The sequence below is a fragment of the Saccopteryx leptura genome, chromosome 11 (assembly GCF_036850995.1).
Source record: "Saccopteryx leptura isolate mSacLep1 chromosome 11, mSacLep1_pri_phased_curated, whole genome shotgun sequence".
NCBI lineage: Eukaryota > Metazoa > Chordata > Mammalia > Chiroptera > Emballonuridae > Saccopteryx > Saccopteryx leptura.
This window is the reverse complement of record NC_089513.1, coordinates 59926438-59949230: the sequence shown is the minus strand read 5'-3', so window position 1 is coordinate 59949230 and position 22793 is coordinate 59926438. Positions and strand designations below refer to the sequence as shown.

Sequence of the window (22793 nt, the reverse complement as noted above, 5' to 3'; positions counted from 1 at the left end):
ATGGGACATGGAGTGTAAACTTGCAGCAGCATGGCCAATAGAAAAGACGACAAATCTGTCCTCCCCAATGTCTGAAAACATTTTTGTACATCACGTAGGAGGGGAGAAAGATGTAAGCTGTTCCAAAAGGGTTTACATCAGCCACAGATGGGGGGGGGGTGCAGGAGCCGGCCTGGGATGGGCCAGCAGTGTGGAGTCAATAGTCACCTGGAAAAATTAATTTAATAACTCCAACATAGCCTGACCAGGCAGTGGCGCAGTGAATAGAGCATCGAACTGGGATGCCGAGGACCCAGGTTCGAGACCCTGAGGTCGCCAGCTTGAGCAGGGGCTCATCTGGTTTGAGCAAGGCTCACCAGCTTGAGCCTGAGGTCGCTGGCTCCTGCAAGGGCTTACTCAGTCTGCTGTAGACCCCCCCCCCGCCCCCCGTCAAGGCACATATGAGAAATCAACCAATGAACAACCAAGGAATCGCAACGAAGAATTGATGTTTCTCATCTCTCTCCCTTCCTGTCTATCTGTCCCTATCTGTCTCTCTCTCTGACTCTCTCTCTCTGTCTCTGCCACAAAATAAATAAATAAATAACTCCAACATACGCTGAAGAGTGTGAGCACTCTTCTGTTGGTTTTGCACTTCAGTTGTTAACTGGGGAACTCCTGTAGGGGTTTAGAACAGCAGTTCTCAAGCTGTGGGTCGCGACCCCGGCGGGAGTCGAACGACCAAAACACAGGGGTCGCCTAAAGCAATATGTATTTCCGATGGCTTTAGGCGACCCCTGTGTTTTGGTCGTTCAACCCCCGCCAGGGTCGTGACCCACAGCTTGAGAACCACTGGTTTAGAACAAGCCACCCCGAGATGTGCCTCAGTGGTATGCAGGTTGTGAGCTAAGGACAACTGAGCCCCTGCAGGCTGAAGAGGGAATTCTGCACTCTCTTGACTACCTAGAAGAATTTTATAATATAAGAATTTAAAGTAAGAGCCTGGCTCATGATAAGAGTTATCAGCAGCAATGACTTTTTACCTAGTTATACGGCAGGCAAACTACTGATTAATGAACATGCTCTCCCTCCAACGATCTTCCCTTCTGAAGCCGGGAGGCGCCTTACTTCACCCCAGCTCAGAATGTCATATAGCCTCCACTCCCCTATCTCTGAACCTCTCTTGCAGTGGGGTCTCTCGTTCTCTCAGGCATGCAGGTTTCCCATTCATACGTGTATATTAAATCTGGTTCTTTTCTCTTGCTATTCTGTCTCATGTCTATTTGATTATTAGACCCGCCAGAGAGCCCACCCTTTTTTTTTTTAAAGATGATGAATTTTTTCTTTTTTTATTTGCATTTTTTATTTACATTTTTCTGAATATAATTTTGACTTTTTTAAAATTAATTTTAATGGGGTGACATTGATAAATCAGGGCACATATGTTCAGAGAAAACATCTCTAGGTTATTTTGACATTTGATTATGCTGCATTCCCATCACCCAAAGTCCAATTGTCTTCCATCACCCCACCCCTTTTTATTTTTTTATTTTTTTAAGGACTTTATTAATTTTTCAGAGAGGAGAGAGAGAGAGAGAGGGAAAGAGGAATAGAGAGCGAGAGAGAGAAGGGGGAGGAGCAGGAAGCATCAATTCCCATATGTGCCTTGACCAGGCAAGCCCAGAGTTTTGAACCGGCGACCTCAGTGTTCCAGGTCGATGCTTTAACCACTGCGCCACCACAGGTCAGGCCCCACCCTTTTTTTTTATCTCTTCCTTCCACCCTCTGGCTTGCTATAATTTAATTTCAGACACCTCAGAATTTCCTCTTTGTCACATGTATAGAGCTGAGTGTAGTAAATCAAATTTATAACAAATATGATTTGACACCTATCTAATCATAACAGAATTGTTATTGTGTTGTATAGCGATGAAGCAAAAATATACAACATATCTCCTACATAGCTATAATCAAATGACCTTTCCCCGATCGACTCAACTCTTTGTTCATTTCCCAGTCATGGTGTCAACTCCAACACTGACCATTTTCCCTGACACCGTGCGCAATATGACAGCCTTCAACACGTTCCGGAGGTGTTGAGTGAGGTGGCAGCACCCTGGAATCTAGTCCCTGATGAACCCCAGCAACCTGTGTGACCTCTGAGCCTCAGTTCTCTCCTTTGCAACACGCAGGGGCTGAGTAGACCAGCTGTGAGTCCGAGGGCCCAGCGCTTCTCCAGCAGCCCCTGGCCGTGCTCCTGGGATGTCCTCCCTCCCACTTCCCTCACCCAGCCCCTTACTTTGAATGGACGTAACAGGGTGTGAGGGGTTGGGGCCCAAGGCAGCAGCAATCAGCCCAGGAGCTATGGAGGATGGGAAGACGCTGGGATGTGGGCAGTGGGGGAGCGGAGTAGGGGGAGAACAGGCTGGAGGATCCCCAGCAGGTGACTGAGGAGGGAGAAGGGAGAAGTAAGGAGAGGCGCCTTCAGCTTGGGATTGTAAAAACCAGCTGAAGCAGGGCAACTTTTAGGACTGGTCTTGGAAAGTTTTTATATTTTAAAAAATAATCTTTATATTATTTTTCCATTAGAAATAAATAGAGGCCCTGGCCGGTTGGCTCAGTGGTAGAGCATCGGCCTGGCGTGCAGGAGTCCCGGGTTTGATTCTCGGCCAGGGCACACAGGAGAAGCGCCCATCTGCTTCTCCACCCCTCCCCCTCTCCTTCCTCTCTGTCTCTCTCTTCCCCTTCTGCAACCGAGGCTCCATTGGAGCAAAGATGGCCCGGGCACTGAGGATGGCTCTGTGGCCTCTGCCTCAGGCGCTAGAATGGCTCTGGTTGCAACAGAGCAACGCCCCTGATGGGCAGAGCATTGCCCCCTGGTGGGCATGCCAGGTGGATCCCGGTTGGGTACATGCGGGAGTCTGTCTGACTGCCTCCCCGTTTCCAACTTCAGAAAAATACAAAAAAAAAAAAAAGAGAGAGAGAGAGAGAGAGAGAGAGAAAGAAATAGGTTTTTCAAGATAAAAAGTTCTGGAGATCAGTTGCACAACAATACAAATATACTGAACAAATATACTGAACTGTACACTTAAAATAGTTAAGATGGTCTTTTTACATTATTGTACTTTTTAACCATAATTTTTTTTTTATAATTTTATTTTTTTAATTAACCATAATTTTTTTAAAAGGGTGTGGGAGTAATAAACAAGCATCACCAAAGTTGGAAAGACTGAAAAGTAACAAAAGACAGATCCTGGCTGGGTAGTTCGGTTGGTTAGAGTGTCGGCCTGATACATCAAGGTTGTGGGTTCCATACCCAGTCAGGGCACAGATAAGAATCAACCAATGAATGCATAAATAAGTGAAACAACAAATTAATGCTTCTCTCTCCCTCCCCTCCCTCTTTTCTTCTCTCTAAAATCAATACATTTCAAATAAATTAAAAGAAAAAGAGGCCCTGGTCAGTGGCTCAGTGGATAAAGTGTCAACCTGGTGTATGGACATTTCAGGGTGGGTTCCCAGTCATGGCACACAGGAGAAATGACCGTCGTTGGCTTCTTCCCCATCCCTTCTCCCTATCCTCTCCCTCTCAACTCCACCCCACCTCCAGCAGTCAGTGGTTCAGTTGGTTCCAGTGTGGCCATGAGCGCTGAGGATAGCTCAGTTGGTCTGAGCACGTCAGCCTCAGGTGCCAAATATAGCTCGGTACTCAAGTATCAGCCCCAGACAAATCCTGGTCGGGGAGCATGCAGGAGTCTGTCCCACTATCTTCTCTCCTCTCACCTAAAAAAAGAAAGAAAGAAAGAAAGAAAGAAAGAAAGAAAGAAAGAAAGAAAGAAAGAAAGAAAGAAAGAAAGAAAGAAAGAAAAAAAAGAAGTAACAAAAGACAAAATCCAACTTCCAAGCACCATTAATTAACATTTGACACATTTCTTGCCAGTCTTTTATTTTAAAGCTAGTTTTCTTTAACTTAATTAGGTTCATGTTGTATGTATGCTTTAAAACAATGAACTTTGTACATGTAAATTCATATTAGTATGGTGTTTCATATAAAGCATTTTTAATGAGTGCCCAACATTTTCTAGCATATTCTAATATATTTGGCCATTTGGGTTGCTTCCTATTTTCCATTATTATCAATAATGCTTTAATAAACATCTTTGTATATAAAATATTTAAATTTAGAATCGAAGATTGGTTCCTAGAAGTGGAATTACTGGGTCAAATGGCATGAGTAAAAGGATATCAATACATGTTGTCAGTCCTCTTTTCAGAAAGGGAACAGATTGAGTATCAGCGCAGAAGAGAACTCAAGGCAACTGGAAGATGAGAATCACTCAGTGAGGAGGGTAATCCTCAAGCTTTCCTCCCCCAAACTTTTCCCCTTGGGAAATTCTTTTTTTTTGTATTTTTCTGAAGTTAGAAGTGGGGAGGCAGTCAGAAAGACTCCCACATATGCCTGACTAGGATCCACCCAGCATGCCCACAAGGGGGCGATGCTTTGCCCATCTGGGGCATTGCTCCATTGCAACTGGAGCCATTCTAGCACCTAGGGGGAGGCCATGGAGCTGTCCTCAGCACCCGGGCCAACTTTGCTCCAATGGAGCCTTGGCTGTGGGAGGGGATGAGAGAGATAGAGAGGAAGGAGAGGGGGAAGGGAGGAGAAGCAGATGGGTACTTCTCCTGTGTGCCCTGGGTAGGAATTGAACCCGGGACTTCTACACCCTAGGCCGGCGCTATACCACTGAGCCAACCAGCCAGGGCCCCTCGGGGAATTCTTTGAGGAGACAAAGCCTTTATCCCTCCCTCAGAGAGGAAAGGCTTTACAGGCACAACTGACAGGGGGCGTGAGTTCTGGTTTGTACAAAAGGAGGTCTAGGACCCTACTCTGATTAGAGGAGAAGGGATTAGAGAGGTAGAGGTGGCCCCTGGGAGACCTGGGGTATGACTGAAGAAGGGACAGACACTCTCCCAGCCTGCCCAGGGTCTGTCTCGTGGCACCGCACTGGTGTCACAGAAACTCACTGAAGCGCTCTATGCCCCACAGGGCCACCTTACTGCTCTCTTCTTCCAGGGGTCATCACGTTTGCAGTTGCATCTGCAGTGTTCTCTGCCCCTTTCTATGCGATTTTGGCATTGTCCTCCCCTTGGGATGTTTCAGTGCATGACTCTCCTGCTAACAGAAGTAGCTGGATTAGTGCCTCCTGGAGCTCTGAGGTCAGACAGGGTGAGTTTAATTTCTGCTCTGTCCCAAGGGAGATGGGTTGAGGGGCAGGTTCTGTATTGAGTATGTGGAGTCTTCTCTTTTGGCGTCTGGCACAGAGCAGTACTCATCATGTGTGACCTCACTGTCTTTCTCCTCTGGGTCTCAGAGCTGTAGTAGACAACCTTGTTTTTTTGAGGCCATTGGGTTATAAAATAATAATAAGAAGAAGAATAATAAAGGCTGCATTAAGCAAGATAGAAATTGATCTGAGTGATTATGTGATTTGAAAGGTAGTTGTTTGTACATGTGTGTAATAGACAAATTTTCTGGTCCCAGGCTCTAGTCGGACATGACATCACTGTAGAAGTGTGATAAAATTGTGCTTATCATCTGCCCCTGTAGGTCTGTGCCAACCACATTATCATGCCCTCATTAAGTGTCACCCATGACCAGATTGTCCCAGTGTGCCACATTCAAGAATCCCTCCTCCTGGATGAAATTATATATAAATTCATCAGGTTAGAGACTAGTCTTTCTGTATATTGTCCATAATACTCAGCATGTTACATGTTATGCTAATGCACCTAGTAAATGATTGTGAGTGGAGAAAATGGAATGGCAGAAAATTTGCAGTGCAGAACTCTCTTCCCCAAAAGGAGGACCCAGAATATGATGTTGGGAAACAAAGAAAAATGTCATACTTCCTCCTTAAATCAGAGTTTTCTCAGAGTAAGATATAAATTCAGATGGCTTTTCTTTTTTAACTTTTGTTTATTAATTTGAAAGAGAGAGAGAGAGTCACATAAAAATAGTCGGAAGCCCTTGAGGTACCACTTCTCCAGCTGTTGCGCTGAGCGGAAGCCAGATGAGAAGGTGGAGAAGTCTTGGCCTCTGGTCAGGGCCTTGGAGAGGAGGCCAGCTGCTCAGCGTGTCCCCGTGGTGGTTCCACTTATTTACGCATTCAGTGGTTGATTCCCGTATGTGCCCTGACCTGGGATCAAACCCGCAACCTTAGTGTATCAGGACGACGCTCTAACCAACTGAGCTACCCGGCCAGGGCTACATGACATTTAAAAAATATAGTCAGAATGGTTCACAACTGATTACCATCAATAAGTTACCGTATCTGTCTGAATTCTTTTCCTCGTCATTCTCCTACCGGTCTAGATAGGAAGTAGGTTTGTACAGTATCTAGTTGCAATCTTGGCCCCGAATGTTCCACTGCAGAGGGTGGGGCACGGTGGAAAGGCCAAGAAGCCGGTCCAGCCCTTCTTCCCTTTGACATGCCTAGAGGCTCTGAGGTCAGAGGATACCCTCTCTGCCAAACAGGCTTGCTAGGAAAGCAACTGAGATCATGTAGGTAAAGATGCCTGCAAAGAGCAAACTGTCAAACCAAAGCAATGCAAAGTTCTAATTATTTCTTCTCTACAGTAAAATGGTAGGTATTTAGAGAGTTGGACTTAGCTAGAGCGAAGAGCCCACCCCTCCCAGCTGTCTCAGCTGTTCTCAGGAATTCTGTGGCAGCCACTCCCTGGTTCTCAGCTGGCTTAGTGATGCAGAAAACATCTCTCCCCACCCACCCAGCAGCTCATCTCCCAAGTTTCTGCACTTCCCCACTTGAGTGTGTTTGTGACCGGCTCCATGGCTTACTATATCAATCAGGCAGAAACAAGCAATCCAGCGCCGAGTGTCACAGTGTACAGGAAGGGAGCTCAGCCTTCTCCTGTGCCCCTCAGCCAGGGTCCATCCTTTCCAGCAGGCATTTCACACTTTTTTTTTTCAGAGACAGAGAGAGAGAGTCAGAGAGAGGGATAGATATAGACAGACAGGAATGAAGAGAGAGATTAGAAGTATCAATCATTAGTTTTTTGTTGCGACATCTTAGTTGTTCATTGATTGCTTTCTCATATGTGCCTTGACTGCAGGCCTTCAGCAGACCGAGTGACCCCTTGCTCGAGCCAGCAAACCTGGGTCCAAGCTGGTGAGCTTTTGCTCAAACCAGATGAGCCCACACTCAAGCTGGCGACCTCGGGGTCTCGAACCTGGGTCTTCCGCATCCCAATCCGATGCTCTATCCACTGTGCCACCGCCTGGTCAGGCCAGTTCACACTTTTACATAAGAGGAAACTAAGTCTGAGAGAGGGCCAGTAACTTGTCCTGGCCATACATTCAGACTCTAGCTTCTTCTTTTTTTTTTTTTGTATTTTTCTGAAGCTGGAAACGGGGAGAGACAGTCAGACAGACTCCCGCATGCACCGACCGGGATCCACCCGGCACGCCCACCAGGGGCAACGCTCTGCCCACCAGGGGGCGATGCTCTGCCCCTCCGGGGCGTTGCTCTGCCACCACCAGAGCCACTCTAGCGCCTGGGGCAGAGGCCAAGGAGCCATCCCCAGCGCCCGGGCCATCTTTGCTCCAATGGAGCCTCAGCTGCGGGAGGGGAAGAGAGAGACAGAGAGGAAGTGGGGGGTGGAGAAGCAAATGGGTGCTTCTCCTATGTGCCCTGGCCGGGAATCGAACCCGGGTCCCCCGCACGCCAGGCCGACGCTCTACCGCTGAGCTAACCGGCCAGGGCCTCTAGCTTCTTCTTTTTAAGAAGTTTATTGTAATGTGGTAAGAACCATTACAATGAGATTTATTCTCTTAACAAAATGTACACTATATTATTGTTGACCATTGGTACAATGGTCCACAGTGGATCTCCAGAACTTATTCATCTTTTTTTTTTTTTTTTTTTTTTAACAGGGACAGCGAGAGAGTCAGAGGGATGGATAGGGAAGACAGACAGGAACGGAGAGATGAGAAGCATCAATCATTAGTTTTTTGTTGCGCATTGTGACACCTTAGTTGTTCATTGATTGCTTTCTCATATGTGCCTTGACCATGGGCCTTCAGCAGACCGAGTAACCCCTTGCTTGAGCCAGTGACCTTGAGTCCAAGCTGGTGAATTTTTGCTCAAACCAGATGAGCCCACGCTCAAGCTGGCGACCTCAGGGTCTCGAACCTGGGTCTTCCGCATCCCAGTCTGACGCTCTATCCACTGCGCCACTGCCTGGTCAGGCGCTAGTGAGCTTTTTGCTCAAGCCAGATGAGCCTGCGCTCAAGCTGGTGACCTCGGGGTCTCCAACCTGGGCACCCCAGTCCAGCACTCTATCCACTGTGCCACCGCCTGGTCATGCCAGAACTTAATCATCTTGCTCAACTGAAACTCTATGCTTGCTGGCTAGTAAATCCCCATTGTCTTGACCTTGACTTTTCTTTTTTTTTTTTTTTTAGAAAGCTATCTCCCTTCATCCCCACCTATCCGTTTTCCTGTGTGCATTTTATTTTTATTTTTTTTAATTTATTCATTTCAGAGAGGAGAGAGAGAGAGAAAGAGAGAGAGGGAGAGAGGGAAGGGCGTGAGGAGCTGCAAGCATCAACTCCCGTATGTGCCTTGATCAGGCCAGCCCAGGGTTTCGAACCGGCGACCTCAGCATTTCCAGGTCGACGCTTTATCCATTGACTTTTCTGAAACAGGAAACAGGACCCTGGAGTCCTGAGGCTGTCTTGTGCTGGCTCAGGACAACAGAACATTTTAGCCGCAATGGAACTGAGTGGAAACTGATGGTCCAGGAAGAACCATTTTGTCCAATGCTCATCCCACCACGGGGACACGCTGAGCAGCTGGCCTGCTCTCCAAGAGCCCTGAACAGAGGCCAAGACTTCTCCACCTTCTCATCTGGCTTCTGCTCAGCGCAACAGCTGGAGAAGTGGTACCTCAAGGGCTTCCGACTATTTTTATGTGGCCATCTGCCCTCCAGACCAGCCTGGCAGGCAGCGACAGGCCCGAGGAATGCCAGAGCAGGTGGGCGACGCCCTGACAGCTGAGGACACCCCGCCCGGCCCCCAGCGTTGTTCTGGGGACACTGCGAGGGTGGTGCGAGGAGACCGAGAGGAGAAAGAAAGCCTGGACACGGCACAGCTTGAGGCGATGTGTATACGCCCTTGCTTCATTTTCTATTTCTAGAATGACCCGAGCTCTGCCCTGCCATCGCCAGGGTCTGGACGGCAGGCTCAGGCGGGGAGACAATGTGCCAGTCCCTGTGACCAGCTGCTGACCTCGGTCTACCAGGGGACAGGGCCCAGCAAATGCCGTGCAGAGGAGAGGCACCCAAAGAAAGCCTTGGCTTCAGCTTGTACTAGTAAGACGCAGGCATCCCTGTGGTGGCCTTGACTGAAAGCTGAGCTTGGAGCAGTCCGGCAGCGGGCCTGGGCAGGGCTGCCAGCAGATCTGCATTTAGAGCAGGGGTGTCAAACTCAACTCAGCATGTGGGCTGCAGAGCAAGATCACAGCCCTTCGGCGGGCCGCACTAGGTCTACAAAAGGCAACTGTTACGCAACACTTTTCTCACTGCAGTTGAAAACAAAAAAAATCAGTACAACAAGCACAATCTTACATGCAGTTTACTCAGTGTCAAAAATGACCAGAAACTGTAGTTCGCATCACAACTACTGTTAACTAAGCTAATATCTAGCTAGGATGCTAGAGAAATGAAAAATACAAGTAGGCCCCTAGGCTTACTTAATTTTATCCAAAATATTTTGAACTTCGTAGATTAGTCTGCGGGCCGCAAGTTTGAGACCCCTGATTTAGAGGATGGGCTTGCTTCACTCACAGCGTCCTGGGCAAGAGGAAGAATGAAAAAAAAAAATCAATCAATAAAACCCCCTTTTTATTATAGAAAAATTTAAATATGTACAAATTAGAGACTAGCGTAATGAAACCCCATCCACAGTCTAGCTGCATGTAGCAGCATTCCTTCAATATTAACATCATACCTGTTTCCTAAGAGAAGAAAAAAAAGAAAGGGTGTGTTTGTGTCAGATTTATTGCAAACATTTTAATTTGTTCTTTTCAGGAAGAAATGGGAAAATAAATGGGTCTGATACTTTGAAGACAGTGTATTGAATTTCTGTTACAGCTTCCTCTCCCAGCACGGACGGGCCCACCACGCGCCCAGCTGCCTCCCCGGCTCCGTGGCGGGGTCTGCTGCAACAGCTCCCACAGGCTCCCAAGGCTCAAGAAGAAGGGTCTGGAGCCCTGGGCCTGCACCGAGGCGACTTTGAGAAAAGGAACTAAATTCTAAATTCTAGGCTTCTTCGTGTGTAGAGTAATTATGATAGTGTTGATCTTTATTAATATTATGAAAATCAAATACAACAATCTTTAGACCATGAAAGTATTTTGTAATGATAAAAATATTCAAAAATTTAAAGGAGTGCCTGACCAGGCGGTGGCGCAGTGGATAGAGCGTCAAACTGGGATGTAGAGGACCCAGGTTCAAGACCCCGAGGTTGCCAGCTTGAGTGCGGGCTCATCTGGTTTCAGCAAAGCTCTCCAGCTTGGACCCAAGGTCACTGGCTCGAGCAAGGGGTTACTCAGTCTGCTGAAGGCCCGCGGTCAAGGCACATATGAGAAAGCAATCAATGAACAACTAAGGTGTCGCAATGTGCAACGAAAAACTAATGATTGTTGCTTCTCATCTCTCTGTTTCTGTCTGTCTGTCCCTGTCTATTTCTCTCTCTGTGTTAAAAAAAAAAAAATTAGCCTGACCAGGCAGTGGCGCAGTGGATAGAGCATCAGACTGGGATGTGGAAGGATCCAGGTTCGAGACCCCAAGGTCGCCAGCTTGAGCGTGAGCTCATCTGGTTTGAGCAAAAAGCTCACCGGTTTGGACCCAAGGTCGCTGGCTCCAGCAAGGGGTTACTCGGTCTGCTGAAGGCCCACGGTCAAGGCACATATGAGAAAGCAATCAATGAACAACTAGGAAGTCACAACACGCAACGAGAAACTAATGATTGATGCTTCTCATCTCTCTCCGTTCCTGTCTGTCTGTCCCTGTCTATCTCTGCCTCTGTAGAAAAAAAAAAAAAAAAATTTAAAGGAGTTATTTAGGCTGTGCCTGAATCAACAAGGGTCAGAAACACTTCCATGGTCCCCTAAAACTGCCTTCGTCCTAGGTGGAGAGATTGGAAAACTGAACCACATCTACCTGCTTCTCTGAGGCAAGGCCTCTGGTGCAAATGGCAGGTGGCCAGCTAGATGCTCGTGGGCCTGGTTAGGGAGGACTCTCTCTCTCTCTTTCTCTCCCTGCTGCCCAGCCGGACCCCAGGGTGCTGGAGGTGCTGCTGCAGCCGCCCTTCTCAGAACCGATGGGTGTTTTGGGGAGCAGTCACGCAGCTGTCTGGGCACCCCTGAGTCCAGCACTTCCAGTGACTGTGAGTACCTCACTCCCTGGGTGGAAGATTTTTCTGCTTGAACTGTGTAGATTGTAGAATGACTGTTCTCCCTCCGGTGAGTCCTGCCTGCAGAGGGCAACTCAGAGAATGAAGGAAGGACCGTCCACAGCCCTGGCCCACCTGGGTCTTCACTCTTGGTCTTGTTCCTAATTGGCTTGGCCTCTATGTCGGTCTCTTAGACATTTTATGTGACAGGGGCCATGGATGCTGCTTGGACCGGCCTGGACCACATGCCACACGAGCAGTTTTACATTTGGCAGCTCCAGCCAAACATTGTAGAGTCGAGTACCAGGTGTTCCTCGGAGAAGGGCGTTTGTGTCGCCTGAAGAACAGGAAGGGATGCTTTGCAGAGGGAAGCAACATGTGACACAGAAACTTTTAACGAAGACAGCTAAGACAAGCAGGTTTGATCCCCGGTCAGGTCACGTACAAGAATCAACCAATGAATACATAAATAAGTGGAATAACAAATCCATGTTTCTCTCTCTCTCTCTCTCTCTCTCTCTCTCTCTCTCTCTCTCTCTCCCCTTTCCTCTTTCTCTAAGATCAATAAATAAAAGTTAAAAAATTAAATAAACTGATTTTGACAGGGACTTAAACATCTGGAAATTTTCCAAAACCTTGGCTAACTAGACTTTTTCCTGGCCCTTCTGTACCAAATCTGATGGAATTTTCAAGTAAGTATTTCTTATTAAAGCCATTTTTCTTAAGCACCAAAGATAAAGTTACTATAATATAACAGGTGTTTTTCCAGCTTTATGAAATTTTTTAAAACCTATAAAACAATCTCCAAACAAGGACATGAATCTTGCATATTAAGTAAAAAATTAAAATACTTCTATATGAGATTTTATGGGAAACAGTTGAGGCTTCCTTGAAAATCATTCCTTGAAAATCACTGCCTTGATTTTTGAGTTTCCCAAAAGTTGTTTTCTCATTTTAATAGATAGATATTTTAGAAAAAACAGAACAATTAATCAAAATTGTTGTACCTCCAACTCATGAGAATCAAGTCAATATGATATTCCAATGAAGTGTTTTCTTGAAGTTCTATGAAATATTTTGTTTGAAAATGCTTGAATTTAAAACACTTACCATGAAAACCAGTAAACATATAAAAGTAGAGAAAAAAAAGCATAATGAATCCCATGCACCCATCACCTAGCTTCAACAATGATCTGTCATGAGTAATCTTGTTTCATCCACATTCTCATTTACCTTCTCTCCACTCCAAAGGATCTCTCTCTTTTTTTTTTTTAAAGAGACAGAGAGAGAGTCAGAGAGAGGTATAGATAGGGACAGTCAGACAGGAACAGAGAGAGATGCGAAGCATCAATCATCAGTTTTTCGTTGCAACACCTTAGATGTTCATTGATTGCTTTCTCATATGTACCTTGACCGCGGGCCTTCAGCAGACCGAGTAACCCCTTGCTCAAGCCAGTGACCTTAGGTCCAAGCTGGTGAGCTTTTGCTCAAGCCAGATGAGCCTGCGCTCAAGTTAGCGACCTCGGGGTATCGAACCGGGATCCTCTGTATCCCAGTCCGACGCTCTATCCACTGCGCCATCTCCTGGTCAGTCCACTCCAAAGAATCTTGAAGCACATCCCGAATGCCAGTTATTTTGTCTGTAAAGATTTCAGTTTGTAGGTCTAAAAAGTCCTTTTGGAAACATAACCGTCATTATGCCTAAGTAATAATTTTTAAATATTATTTTGACCATATAATAGACAATCTTAAGAACTTTGTTGTTTTCTAAATGTTCTTCATTTGCTATATGACCTTTCTTTGATAAATTTTTGAAAGTTTTCAATATTATAAATGGCTTGTAGTGTGAATTTTCCCCTTATTGACATTGACATTATACATTTTCTGCTTTTTAATTATGAGCTTTAGCCTTGACATGATCATCATTCTGATGAAATGTATGTTTTTAAATAATTTTTTTTACTTGAATGAATAAAAATTTATGTCACTGCCAATATGGTACTCTTTTTTGTTGTTGAAATATTGTTATTTTTGAACCCCAAAATTTGAATGTAAGAAAATCAGAAAAAAATGCACCTGGCACTGGTTTCTTTTTTTAAAAAAAATTCTACCTCTACAAGGAATCTGTTGGCCAGGAAAGGGAATTTACACATCTGAGTCATTTGCAATTGAATAGCTCTCGTAACTAAAAAATGTGCTCAACATTCTCTGTGGTTTCACCTTTGCAACCAAGCTGAGATCTGACTTGGAGTGAGTGGATATTCTATTACCTAGATCTCACAATGATGCGCAGGAAAGCTGTGTCCTGCCAGGCAGACCTGGAGGTGGGCGGCCAGGTGGAGCGGAGAGTATCAGTCTTCCGGTGTGGGGCCTCACACTGCCGTATCCATGGAAGCCAGGTTTCTCTGAATGGGCATCTAATACTCACTCAAAGAAGTTTTATGGCCTGACCAGGCAGTGGTGCAGTGGATAGAGCATTGGACTGGGATGTGGAAGACCCAGGTTCGAGATCCCGAGGTCGCCAGCTTGAGCGTGGGCTCATCTGGTTTGAGCAAAAAGCCCACCAGCTTGAACCCAAGGTCGCTGGCTCGAGCAAGGGGTCACTTGGTCTGCTGAAGGCCCGCGATCAAGGCACATATGAGAAAGCAATCAATGAACAACTAATGTGTCGCAACAAAAAACTGATGATTGATGCTTCTCCTCTCTCTCCGTTCCTGTCTGTCTGTCCCTATCTGTCCCTCTCTCTGACTCTCTCTGTCTCTGTAAAAATAAATAAATAAATAAAATAATAATGTTATAATGAAAATAATAGAACTTCTTTGGGATTCTCTCCCCTCCTACTTCTCACATAACTCTGGCAGTTTCACAACTCTCCCGGAAACAGGCACTCGTGATTGTGCACACACGGACACACACGCATACCGCGTGAGCATGCACTCATGCACACTGCGTGAGCACGCGCACCACCTGGGTACGCACATACACGTGCACACACACACACTGTGTGAGCACACACATACATGTGAACAAGCCCAGCCCGGAGCCTGAAGGTGAGGGCACTCCAGGTCCCAAAAGGGGATCTTCCCGCCTGGCAGGGATTTAGAGGTCGCTCGGGGACCGAGGGTGGGACTGGGGCAGGGTGCTTTGGGGGAAATTAGACAGTACCTAGAAAATAGGGTTTATTTTTAAAAATAATTTAAGAGCACAGAAGTAGAACCTGTGGGCAGAAGGTTTAGGGACCCAGATATTTGGCTAAAAAAAACTCCCAAACTAATCAAATTGTCCACAAGTAGGATGGGCTGTTTTTGTGAGGAATGTCAACCCTGGAAGTGGTTGTGCAAAAGGTTTAGAGAGAGCACAAGGCTCCTGTGCCGGGTGGGAGGGTCTCTGCCCACTCCAGCGAACCTGTGACTCCTGCTGAGATGACAGTGTAGCCCTTGAGAGCCCTTTTCATCCAAATGTCTGTGTCACCTGTGTATGTTTTATCCTTGAACAGAGAGGCAATCATGTCTAAAGCAAAATACCATTTGGAGTGAATCCAGTGAATTAGATGCAGGAAATCCCTTTAAATTTTTTTGTTTGTGTTTTTGAGGTCTAACTATATATATACCAGTGAAGCAAGTGTGTTATGGCTTGAAAACAATTCCAGCCTCATCGTCTTCCCCTTTTGTACAGCTTGGAGTTGTCATACCCAGCACAGAGCAGGACCCCAGCACCACTGTGGCCGTGTGGTGGCTCTTGTGTCCTGGCCTGGCTGCGGTGTGGCAGAATGCTTACCTCATGGCCAGGGAGGACCTGGTTCTAAGCAGTGGTGGTGTGGAGACTCCGTGTGGGAGGGCAGGGAAGATGCAGTATGACCTTCACAGACTGACCTCCAAAGGTTACAGCCAGTGGGCATCTGGGGGGAGGCCTGGACGGGACACAGCCCCTGATGGTCAGCCTGTGCCCTCCAAGAGCCTTGGTACAGTAGCCCCCGAAGGCCTGCGAGGTGGGGGGCGACTGCTCAGTGGAATGGAGGTTTGAAATGAAAAGTAGCGCACTGACAATTGGATTTACAAAGCCACACTTATGTTAATGTGTACATATACCACACACACACACACACACACACACACACACAGACCCACACACACATGCGCACAGTTTCCCCACTGGAGCTTGTGGACTGCTCTGAGAGTTTGGGGCAGTGTGCAGTTGGAAGCCTCGGGCTGCATGTTTTCACCTTGACCTCCCTCTGAGGCTTCAAGGAAGGAGTCCCTGCAGGGTTGTACTGTTTTCAGGCTGTGACAAAACAGAGTCCCCAAACAAGCCAGATATTTGCACTTGTTCATGTGAGGATGGTTCCAACTCTTTTATAGAAACTAAGATAAATATAGCAAGGAACAGGAGTCCCGAAAGAGAAAGGTGGCGGAAAGCAGAGGGGATGCTGCCCACCTTTACGTACAAGGTATTTTTCACAGAGGCACGGGAGCAGGAGGCGTGTCCTGAGTGGGAGCGCACTCCCCGGATTCAGAGGCAGATAGCTGCCTGTGGCCAGTTCCTGGGCTGTGAGCCGGCTGGGCCGTTTCCTGGAGAAAAGCCACATTCCCCCAGGTTTAGAGCAGCCCAATGTCCCCAGGTGGGCCAAGGATAAGCAGGGCCAGGTCGTGCCTCAGTGAGAGGAGCAACTCTGGAGGGTGGACATGTCCACATTGCATCTCTGCGTAAAAAGAAAAGCATATAGACACCGAATCGTGGAGGAGAAAGAAAACTTTCCTTTGTGAAAACGGATCCTAGTTTGGGGATTCTAGTCCTTGACGGGGTGCCTGGGGGCAGCCAGGTGACAGATGCCTCCTCCAGGGCAGGGGAGAAGGGCAGAATTGTGGTGAACTGAAAGTAACTGGCTGATAAAAGGCACTCTGCTCACATTTTAAACACTGTGCCAAGAGAACCTGCCTGGGGATGCAAGTCCTGAATGAACCACCTAATTTCTATCCTAATTTTATAGACGAAAGAAGAGCCTTGTGGCAGGGAAGCCCATTCACAGCAGGGTGATTTTAACCAGAGTCTGTCTTCGGCCTCGAGGCTTTTAGAATACTTATTCTAACACCCTGAGTTCTTGCCAGGCCTGGACTCTGTCCCATGCTCACAGCAGGAAGTGCGCTCTGAATCTAGCCCACACCAGGACATGTGGGGGGTATGTGCACCTCAAAAATGTGGACACACTGATAAACATCAAAGTGCACACAGACCAGAAGGGGCATGAACACTGAGCTCATGGGAACAAGTTCCCGTTTTTCTGAATTATGATTCTAGAAGTCAATGAATTGGAGCTCTGGAACTTAGCCCCATCAAGGGCACACAGAAACACCTTGAGCCCGTGAAAGGGACACATGCCACCAGTGAGGACTCAGCTGATGACTTAGTTATTGGCGACATCTAAAACCCCCGCAGCACCTCCTCAGAGCCCTCTTTTGGTGCCGTGTGCAGCACAGCTGGCCGGGAAGCGGGAGTTGAAGTCGGCCCCGCCCCCACCAGCCACGGGGCCACGCCTCTCTCTGAGCTAGCTGGCTAAATGTGGGTTAAAGGGAAACTAAGATTAGAACAAGAAAGTGTCATGTTTGGAATGCAGGTCGCCTAATTTGAACCAGAGACGGGAGGGAGGGAGCAGCACCTGTTGAGACCCTTCCCATACACGGAGCAGATTTTATTTCTGCCAGTTTTCTCCCATCAACAGTCTCACAAAGGGGCCTCCAAAGCCTCCAAAGATGTCAGCACAACCAGCCTTCGCACCCCTCCCTCCACTGGCCTTGTGCAGAGGAGCCTAGAGCCCCCATGACATTTTCTGAGAGTTTGATGGGGGGGTGGGCTCTCCATCCCAGCTGTCCCAGTAAGTCCAAAGATGGGGTCAAGTCAGCGTGTTCAGAGACTCCTAAATTCTGAAGACTCCTTCTTTTGGATTAATATCCCTTTTGAATGATGAGATGGCGCTTCCACACTTTTTCTTTGTTTCATTCCCCCTTAAAACAGGCCCGGGTGCCCCCTGGATACTGTGAGGAAAAGCCCCAGCCCAGCGGGAGCAGTGGCTGAGTCAACGGGATCAGGCAGTTCAGGGAAAATTCCTTTTTTGGAAGCCAGGCGGTCACTTTCCAGGACTGCCGAATCCTTGGGAAGTGACGCAAGCCCAAGTCAGGGAAAGACCGGAGCTTGTGCTCCTTGGAAGGTGCCCTCAGTCTCTGCCCCGCCGGAGATGTGAGCAGCTTCCGAGGCCCTTTTCTTCCAGCCCAGACAGCAGCGCATGGGGGTGGGCAGGGCCCTGAGCAGGGCTCCTTATATAGCAACCAGCGTCCAAAGGAGGCTCTCAGCACAGGGGCTGCGTGGAGCGGTCTGTGGAACTAACTGCCTTCACCAACAGCGCCTCTCTCTTTCCCCGTCAGAAGGGGAGGCTGGATTTTGTAACATGCCACAGCGGTTTCTTCACTCTTGCCCCTCCTGCCTGCGAGTCGCTGACTCCTCGCCCACTATTTCGGGTGGGCAGTTCAGACACAGTGCCTGCCTGGCCCTGGAGCAGACACTGGTGACAGGGACTTCAGTGGGGACTCTGGACTGTGTTTGTGAAGGGAGGAAACACCTAGGCTCACGGGGGAAGAAGGTACGACAGGGCGCAGGAGCAGCAGAAATGGTTTGGGGTGCAGTGCACCTTGGCTCCTAGGCTCCCTGAGCTGTCAGTCAGCCAGGAAAGGGGAAAGGTATCTGTGGAAACACTTTTTTTTTTGTATTTTTTTTTCATCCTTTTATTTTTAATTTTTAATTTTTTTATTTTTTACAGGGACAGAGAGAGAGTCAGAGAGAGGGATAGAAAGGGACAGACAGACAGGAATGCAGAGAGATGAGAAGCATAAATCATCAGTTTTTCGTTGCGACACCTTAGTTGTTCATTGATTGCTTTCTCATATGTGCCCTGACCGTGGGGCTACAGCAGATCGAGTGACGTGACCCCTTGCTTGAGCCAGCGACCTTGGGTGCAAGCTGGTGAGCTTTTTGCTCAAGCCAGATGAGCCCGTGCTCAAGCTGGCGACATCAGGGTCTGGATCCTGGGTCCTCCGCATCCCAGTCTGACGCTCTATCCACTGCGCCACCGCCTGGTCAGGCTGGAAACACTTCTTAACAGGAAAACTGTGAATCTCAACAGGAGTATATTTGTCTCCTAGTATCTGTTACCCTCATGCTAATAGCAGCACCCCCATTTCCCTTAGGGAGCTGTGTCTCCCCACTCGACCCGTGTGGTTGGAGTTAGCCTTCCTGTCCGCTGAATCAGGCATGTGGCCCGATGTGTCACACTAGCTGCGGGGACTGTGGTGAGGGGCCGGGTTTAGCGTGTCCCTCCGGAGGCAGCCAAGGACTTCCTGCTCTGGGTCTGACCTCTTGCTTCCGTGCGAGGAGGGCCTGCCTTTGGATGACCAGACAGGAGATGAAGAGAGAGATCCTGGGCACCTTGTCTGAGTGCTTGTCTCCTGTGCCTGCGGCGAGAGCCCGCTGTTCTCCTGGGCTGCCTCTTGGTGTATGGCAGCCCGAGTCAGAGTTCTGTCACTTGTAATCAGTGGTCTTGACTGAGCACACAGGTGCCGTCACGAAGTACAGACATGGTCTGCTAGCATCAGGCGTCAGGTCTGGGTATCAAGCAGTTTTGTTTGTTTGTTTTAAGAAAAAGGCGGAAAGTGCTGCTTGAAGAACTTTCTTAAGCTTTTGGGTCTCTTTGAGCTCATTCAGGACACACATTAAAAATAATCTACAGCAACATCTGACAGCTCATTATTTCTGCCACACTAAATACTAATAAAGACTTTTTAAATTTTTATTAAGTGAGAGGCAGAGAGGCAGGCAGACTTCCCCACATGTGCCCTGACCAGGATACATCTGGCAAGCCCACTACAGGGCAATGCTCTGCCCATCTGGGGCCACTGTTCCATTGCTCGGCAACCAAGCTATTTTAACACCTGAGGTGAGGCCATGGAGCCATCTTCAACACCTGGCGTAAACTTGCTCCAACCTAGCTGCAGGAAGGGAAGAGAAAGAGAGAGAAAGGGGAGAGGTGGAGAAGCAGAAGGTTGCTTCTTCTGTGTGCCCTGACAAGGAATCGAACCTGGGACTTCCACATGCCAGGCCAATGCTCTACCACTGAGCCAACCAGCCAGGACCAATAAAGACTTAAAAGTGATTATTAGCAGAAGATTTATGGCTGAGTTTTGCCTCTATATGAAAGTTTTGTTTGTTATTTTGGAAGATGAAAGAGACACCAGGAAGTATTACACACATTAAGAGTAACTCTTGTGACTGGTTTATTTCAGGAGGTGAGAAACCAAAATGGCCTAATGCATGTGGGGTTGCTCCTTAGCCACCCAAGACATTCCTGCTCTTGCGTCCCTCCCTCCCCACGTGGGGCACTTGCACGTCTCCTCCCTCAGGGCATCCCGCTGCACAGCCAGTGTCACGTGCCATCAAGCCCCCTTCCTCTCACCTGGGTACCTCTCCTGAGCAGAATGAAGGACAGCCTACAAGTGCAGGAGTATATAGGGCATCAGTGAACAGAAGCATCTTCAAAATTTGTCATTGAGAAGGGACATACGGGTGAACGCGAGCTGAGCCGTTCTAAGTGCAACCCTATCCAATTGTGAATTTCTGCCTGCAGCGCAACCCAGGAGAAGTCTGCTCCTCGGTGTCACCCAGCACTTGGAGCATCTGCTTGCCTGTGTAGATGAGAAACTGTCCGGTCACCTGGGCAGCATGGGACAAAAACCGTAGCAGGCTTCTGCAAAACAAGGGAAAAGGACCCATGGAGTTCTGAGACAGTGAAGAACAGATGGAGTGGGAGTTTTTCACAGGCCCCACCCGTCCTCCAAACATGTGCTCAGAGTAGGCGGAGCTCACACTTCCCACCCCTTCTGTGTTAACTGACATGCAGATGCTGACTTGGGCTGTCTGAGCATTTCTGGTGAGCTCCCAGGTGATACTGACGACACTGACCGGGCCACTTGCCAATGGCCACTTTCCAACGTGGCCTGTTGTTCAGTAACTAGAAAGAACCAAGTGGGCAGACTGTGCTCCTCAGAGTACACACTATGTCCCAGCCTTTGGCCACTTGCTTATTCTGGTAGCCTTGGGTCTGTGGGGCTTGGTACTGAAATCAGTCAAGTCAGGTGTGAGTGAAAAAGGCTGAAGGAGAAGCTTATAAAAGTCACAGTCGTGGTTCTATGGCCCAGTTTGCTTAGGGTGGCTGGGATATCCCAACCTGACCCTGTTGTGGTAGCTAAGTCCTAAGGCTGAGTCATTCATGTTATTTCAAATGGAACAGTAGCTCTAACTCAAGTTCTTATTCTCTACCAAGTTCAAAGCTAGAGGTTTCACTCCAGCTTTACAGCCTACCACTTCACAAGGACAGCCAAACCTGGGGACTCAGCGCACTAGTCGGACAGCACCAGCTTCTGGTGCACCGTAGGGGACGTCTGGCAGGTGATGCCCTCGGTTTGGGGGCCTGTGTGACTTCTGTGGCCGTCTGTGGGGTTATCGGATCTATCAGATGGTAAGAAGGAGTGACAAGGAGGCTGAATATTGGGTGAGGTGAGGTCTACTTTCTTTACTGCCCTAAGTTGTAACTCTCCTGTCTCACTCTAAAAGTCAAGCAATCACACGATTTTCTCCCATCTCAGCAAAAGAGGAAGCTCTCCTGGGAGTTAAGATTTCAATAGCAGGGCAGTAACAGTTGTCTAGGAGTTGGCCACTGATGGTTCTGAATGGGAACCAGAGGCCGCGCAGAAGCCATCAGAGCTGACCTCGTGCCAGGCCCTGGAGACCTGCTAGAGTCTCATTTCCCGAGTGTCCGCCCCTGCGCTCTAGGAAGAGCAGAGCGGCCTTTGCGGGACCATGGGGAGCAGGGCCTGCGACCAGCAGGCAGCCGCCAGGGCTGTGCAGAGCGCACTGTGGTCAGCACTGACACCTTTTCTAGACCAGCTTCCAAGACCTGCACCCTGTGTCCCCCTCTGCCTGTCCCGCCACAGAGGACTAGTGCTGCAGAGTCAAGACAAGTTTACTGCAGGGACAGATGTGGGTGTATTCAGAGCTTAGGCAACCATGAAGAACTTGGAAGTAACCTTGTTATTTTTAAAGATGACAAAACAGAGGCTCAGAGAAATTAAGTAACCTGTGAAAGGTCACACAGATGGCTGCTCAGAGGTAAGGCTGATACAAACTGCAGGTGTCTCTCTCAATCCAAGGCTCAGTGGCAGGGTGCCCATCTTGGTTACACCCCAGGAGTATACCTGGTGAACACACAGAGCTTGTTCAAATCAGTCGGGGATGGGCCAGGGATCTGTCTTCTCTAGGATCCCCTGGGGTGCGGTCGGGGATGGACCAGGGATCTGTCTTCTCTAGGATCCCCTGGGGTGCGGTCAGGGATGGACCAGGGACCTGTCTTCTCTAGGATCTCCTGGGGTGCGGTCGGGGATGGACCAGGGATCTGTCTCCTCTAGGATCCCCTGGGGTGCGGTCGGGGATGGACCAGGGACCTGTCTTCTCTAGGATCCCCTGGGGTGCGGTCGGGGATGGACCAGGGATCTGTCTTCTCTAGGATCCCCTGGGGTGCGGTCGGGGATGGGCCAGGGATCTGTCTTTTCTAGGATCCCCTGGGGTGCGGTCGGGGATGGGCCAGGGATCTGTCTTCTCTAGGATCTCCTGGGGTGCGGTCGGGGATGGGCCAGGGATCTGTCTTCTCTAGGATCTCCTGGGGTGCGGTCGGGGATGGACCAGGGATCTGTCTTCTCTAGGATCCCCTGGGGTGCGGTCAGGGATGGGCCAGGGATCTGTCTCCTCTAGGATCCCCTGGGGTGCGGTCGGGGATGGACCAGGGATCTGTCTTCTCTAGGATCCCCTGGGGTGCGGTCGGGGATGGGCCAGGGATCTGTCTTTTCTAGGATCCCCTGGGGTGCGGTCGGGGATGAGCCAGGGATCTGTCTTCTCTAGGATCCCCTGGGGTGCACGCACCCAGGCCACCACACCCCTGGCTTCAAGTTAGCAGAAATACATGCAGCAGAGTCGTTATCCAGCTTTGGGCTCTCTGGACAAACCAGGTCAGACTCTCCATGGCTCTGGTTTTAGCTGTCATTGCTTAGAATTAAGGTTTAAAAATGCACAGCTCTAGTTTTTAAAAATACATTTGGGTTTTCTTTACATTTTTAAATTTTTTGTTTCCATTAAGTATTGAATGGTCTTTGGAGAAAAAAGTATATTTTGGATTAAGCCTTTCTGTTTTCTGAGAGTTAGACTGCTGTATGACAATCTGAATTAGAGTGAACGAGAACCGGTCAGA

At 48.4% G+C, this 22793-nt stretch overlaps 1 protein-coding gene across 2 annotated transcripts in view; it reads right to left on the bottom strand.

Moving 5' to 3' along the window:
• Positions 1–19753: 19753 nt before the first annotated feature.
• The window catches only part of CIDEA (cell death inducing DFFA like effector a), a 29025-nt gene continuing 25985 nt past the window's right edge, over positions 19754–22793 (bottom strand). For both annotated transcript variants that reach the window (XM_066353256.1, XM_066353257.1), the window contains exon 5: positions 19754–20240. In XM_066353256.1, coding sequence (XP_066209353.1) covers positions 20093–20240 — 148 coding nt within the window. In that variant the 3' untranslated portion in view covers positions 19754–20092. The remainder of the gene's footprint in view (positions 20241–22793) is intronic.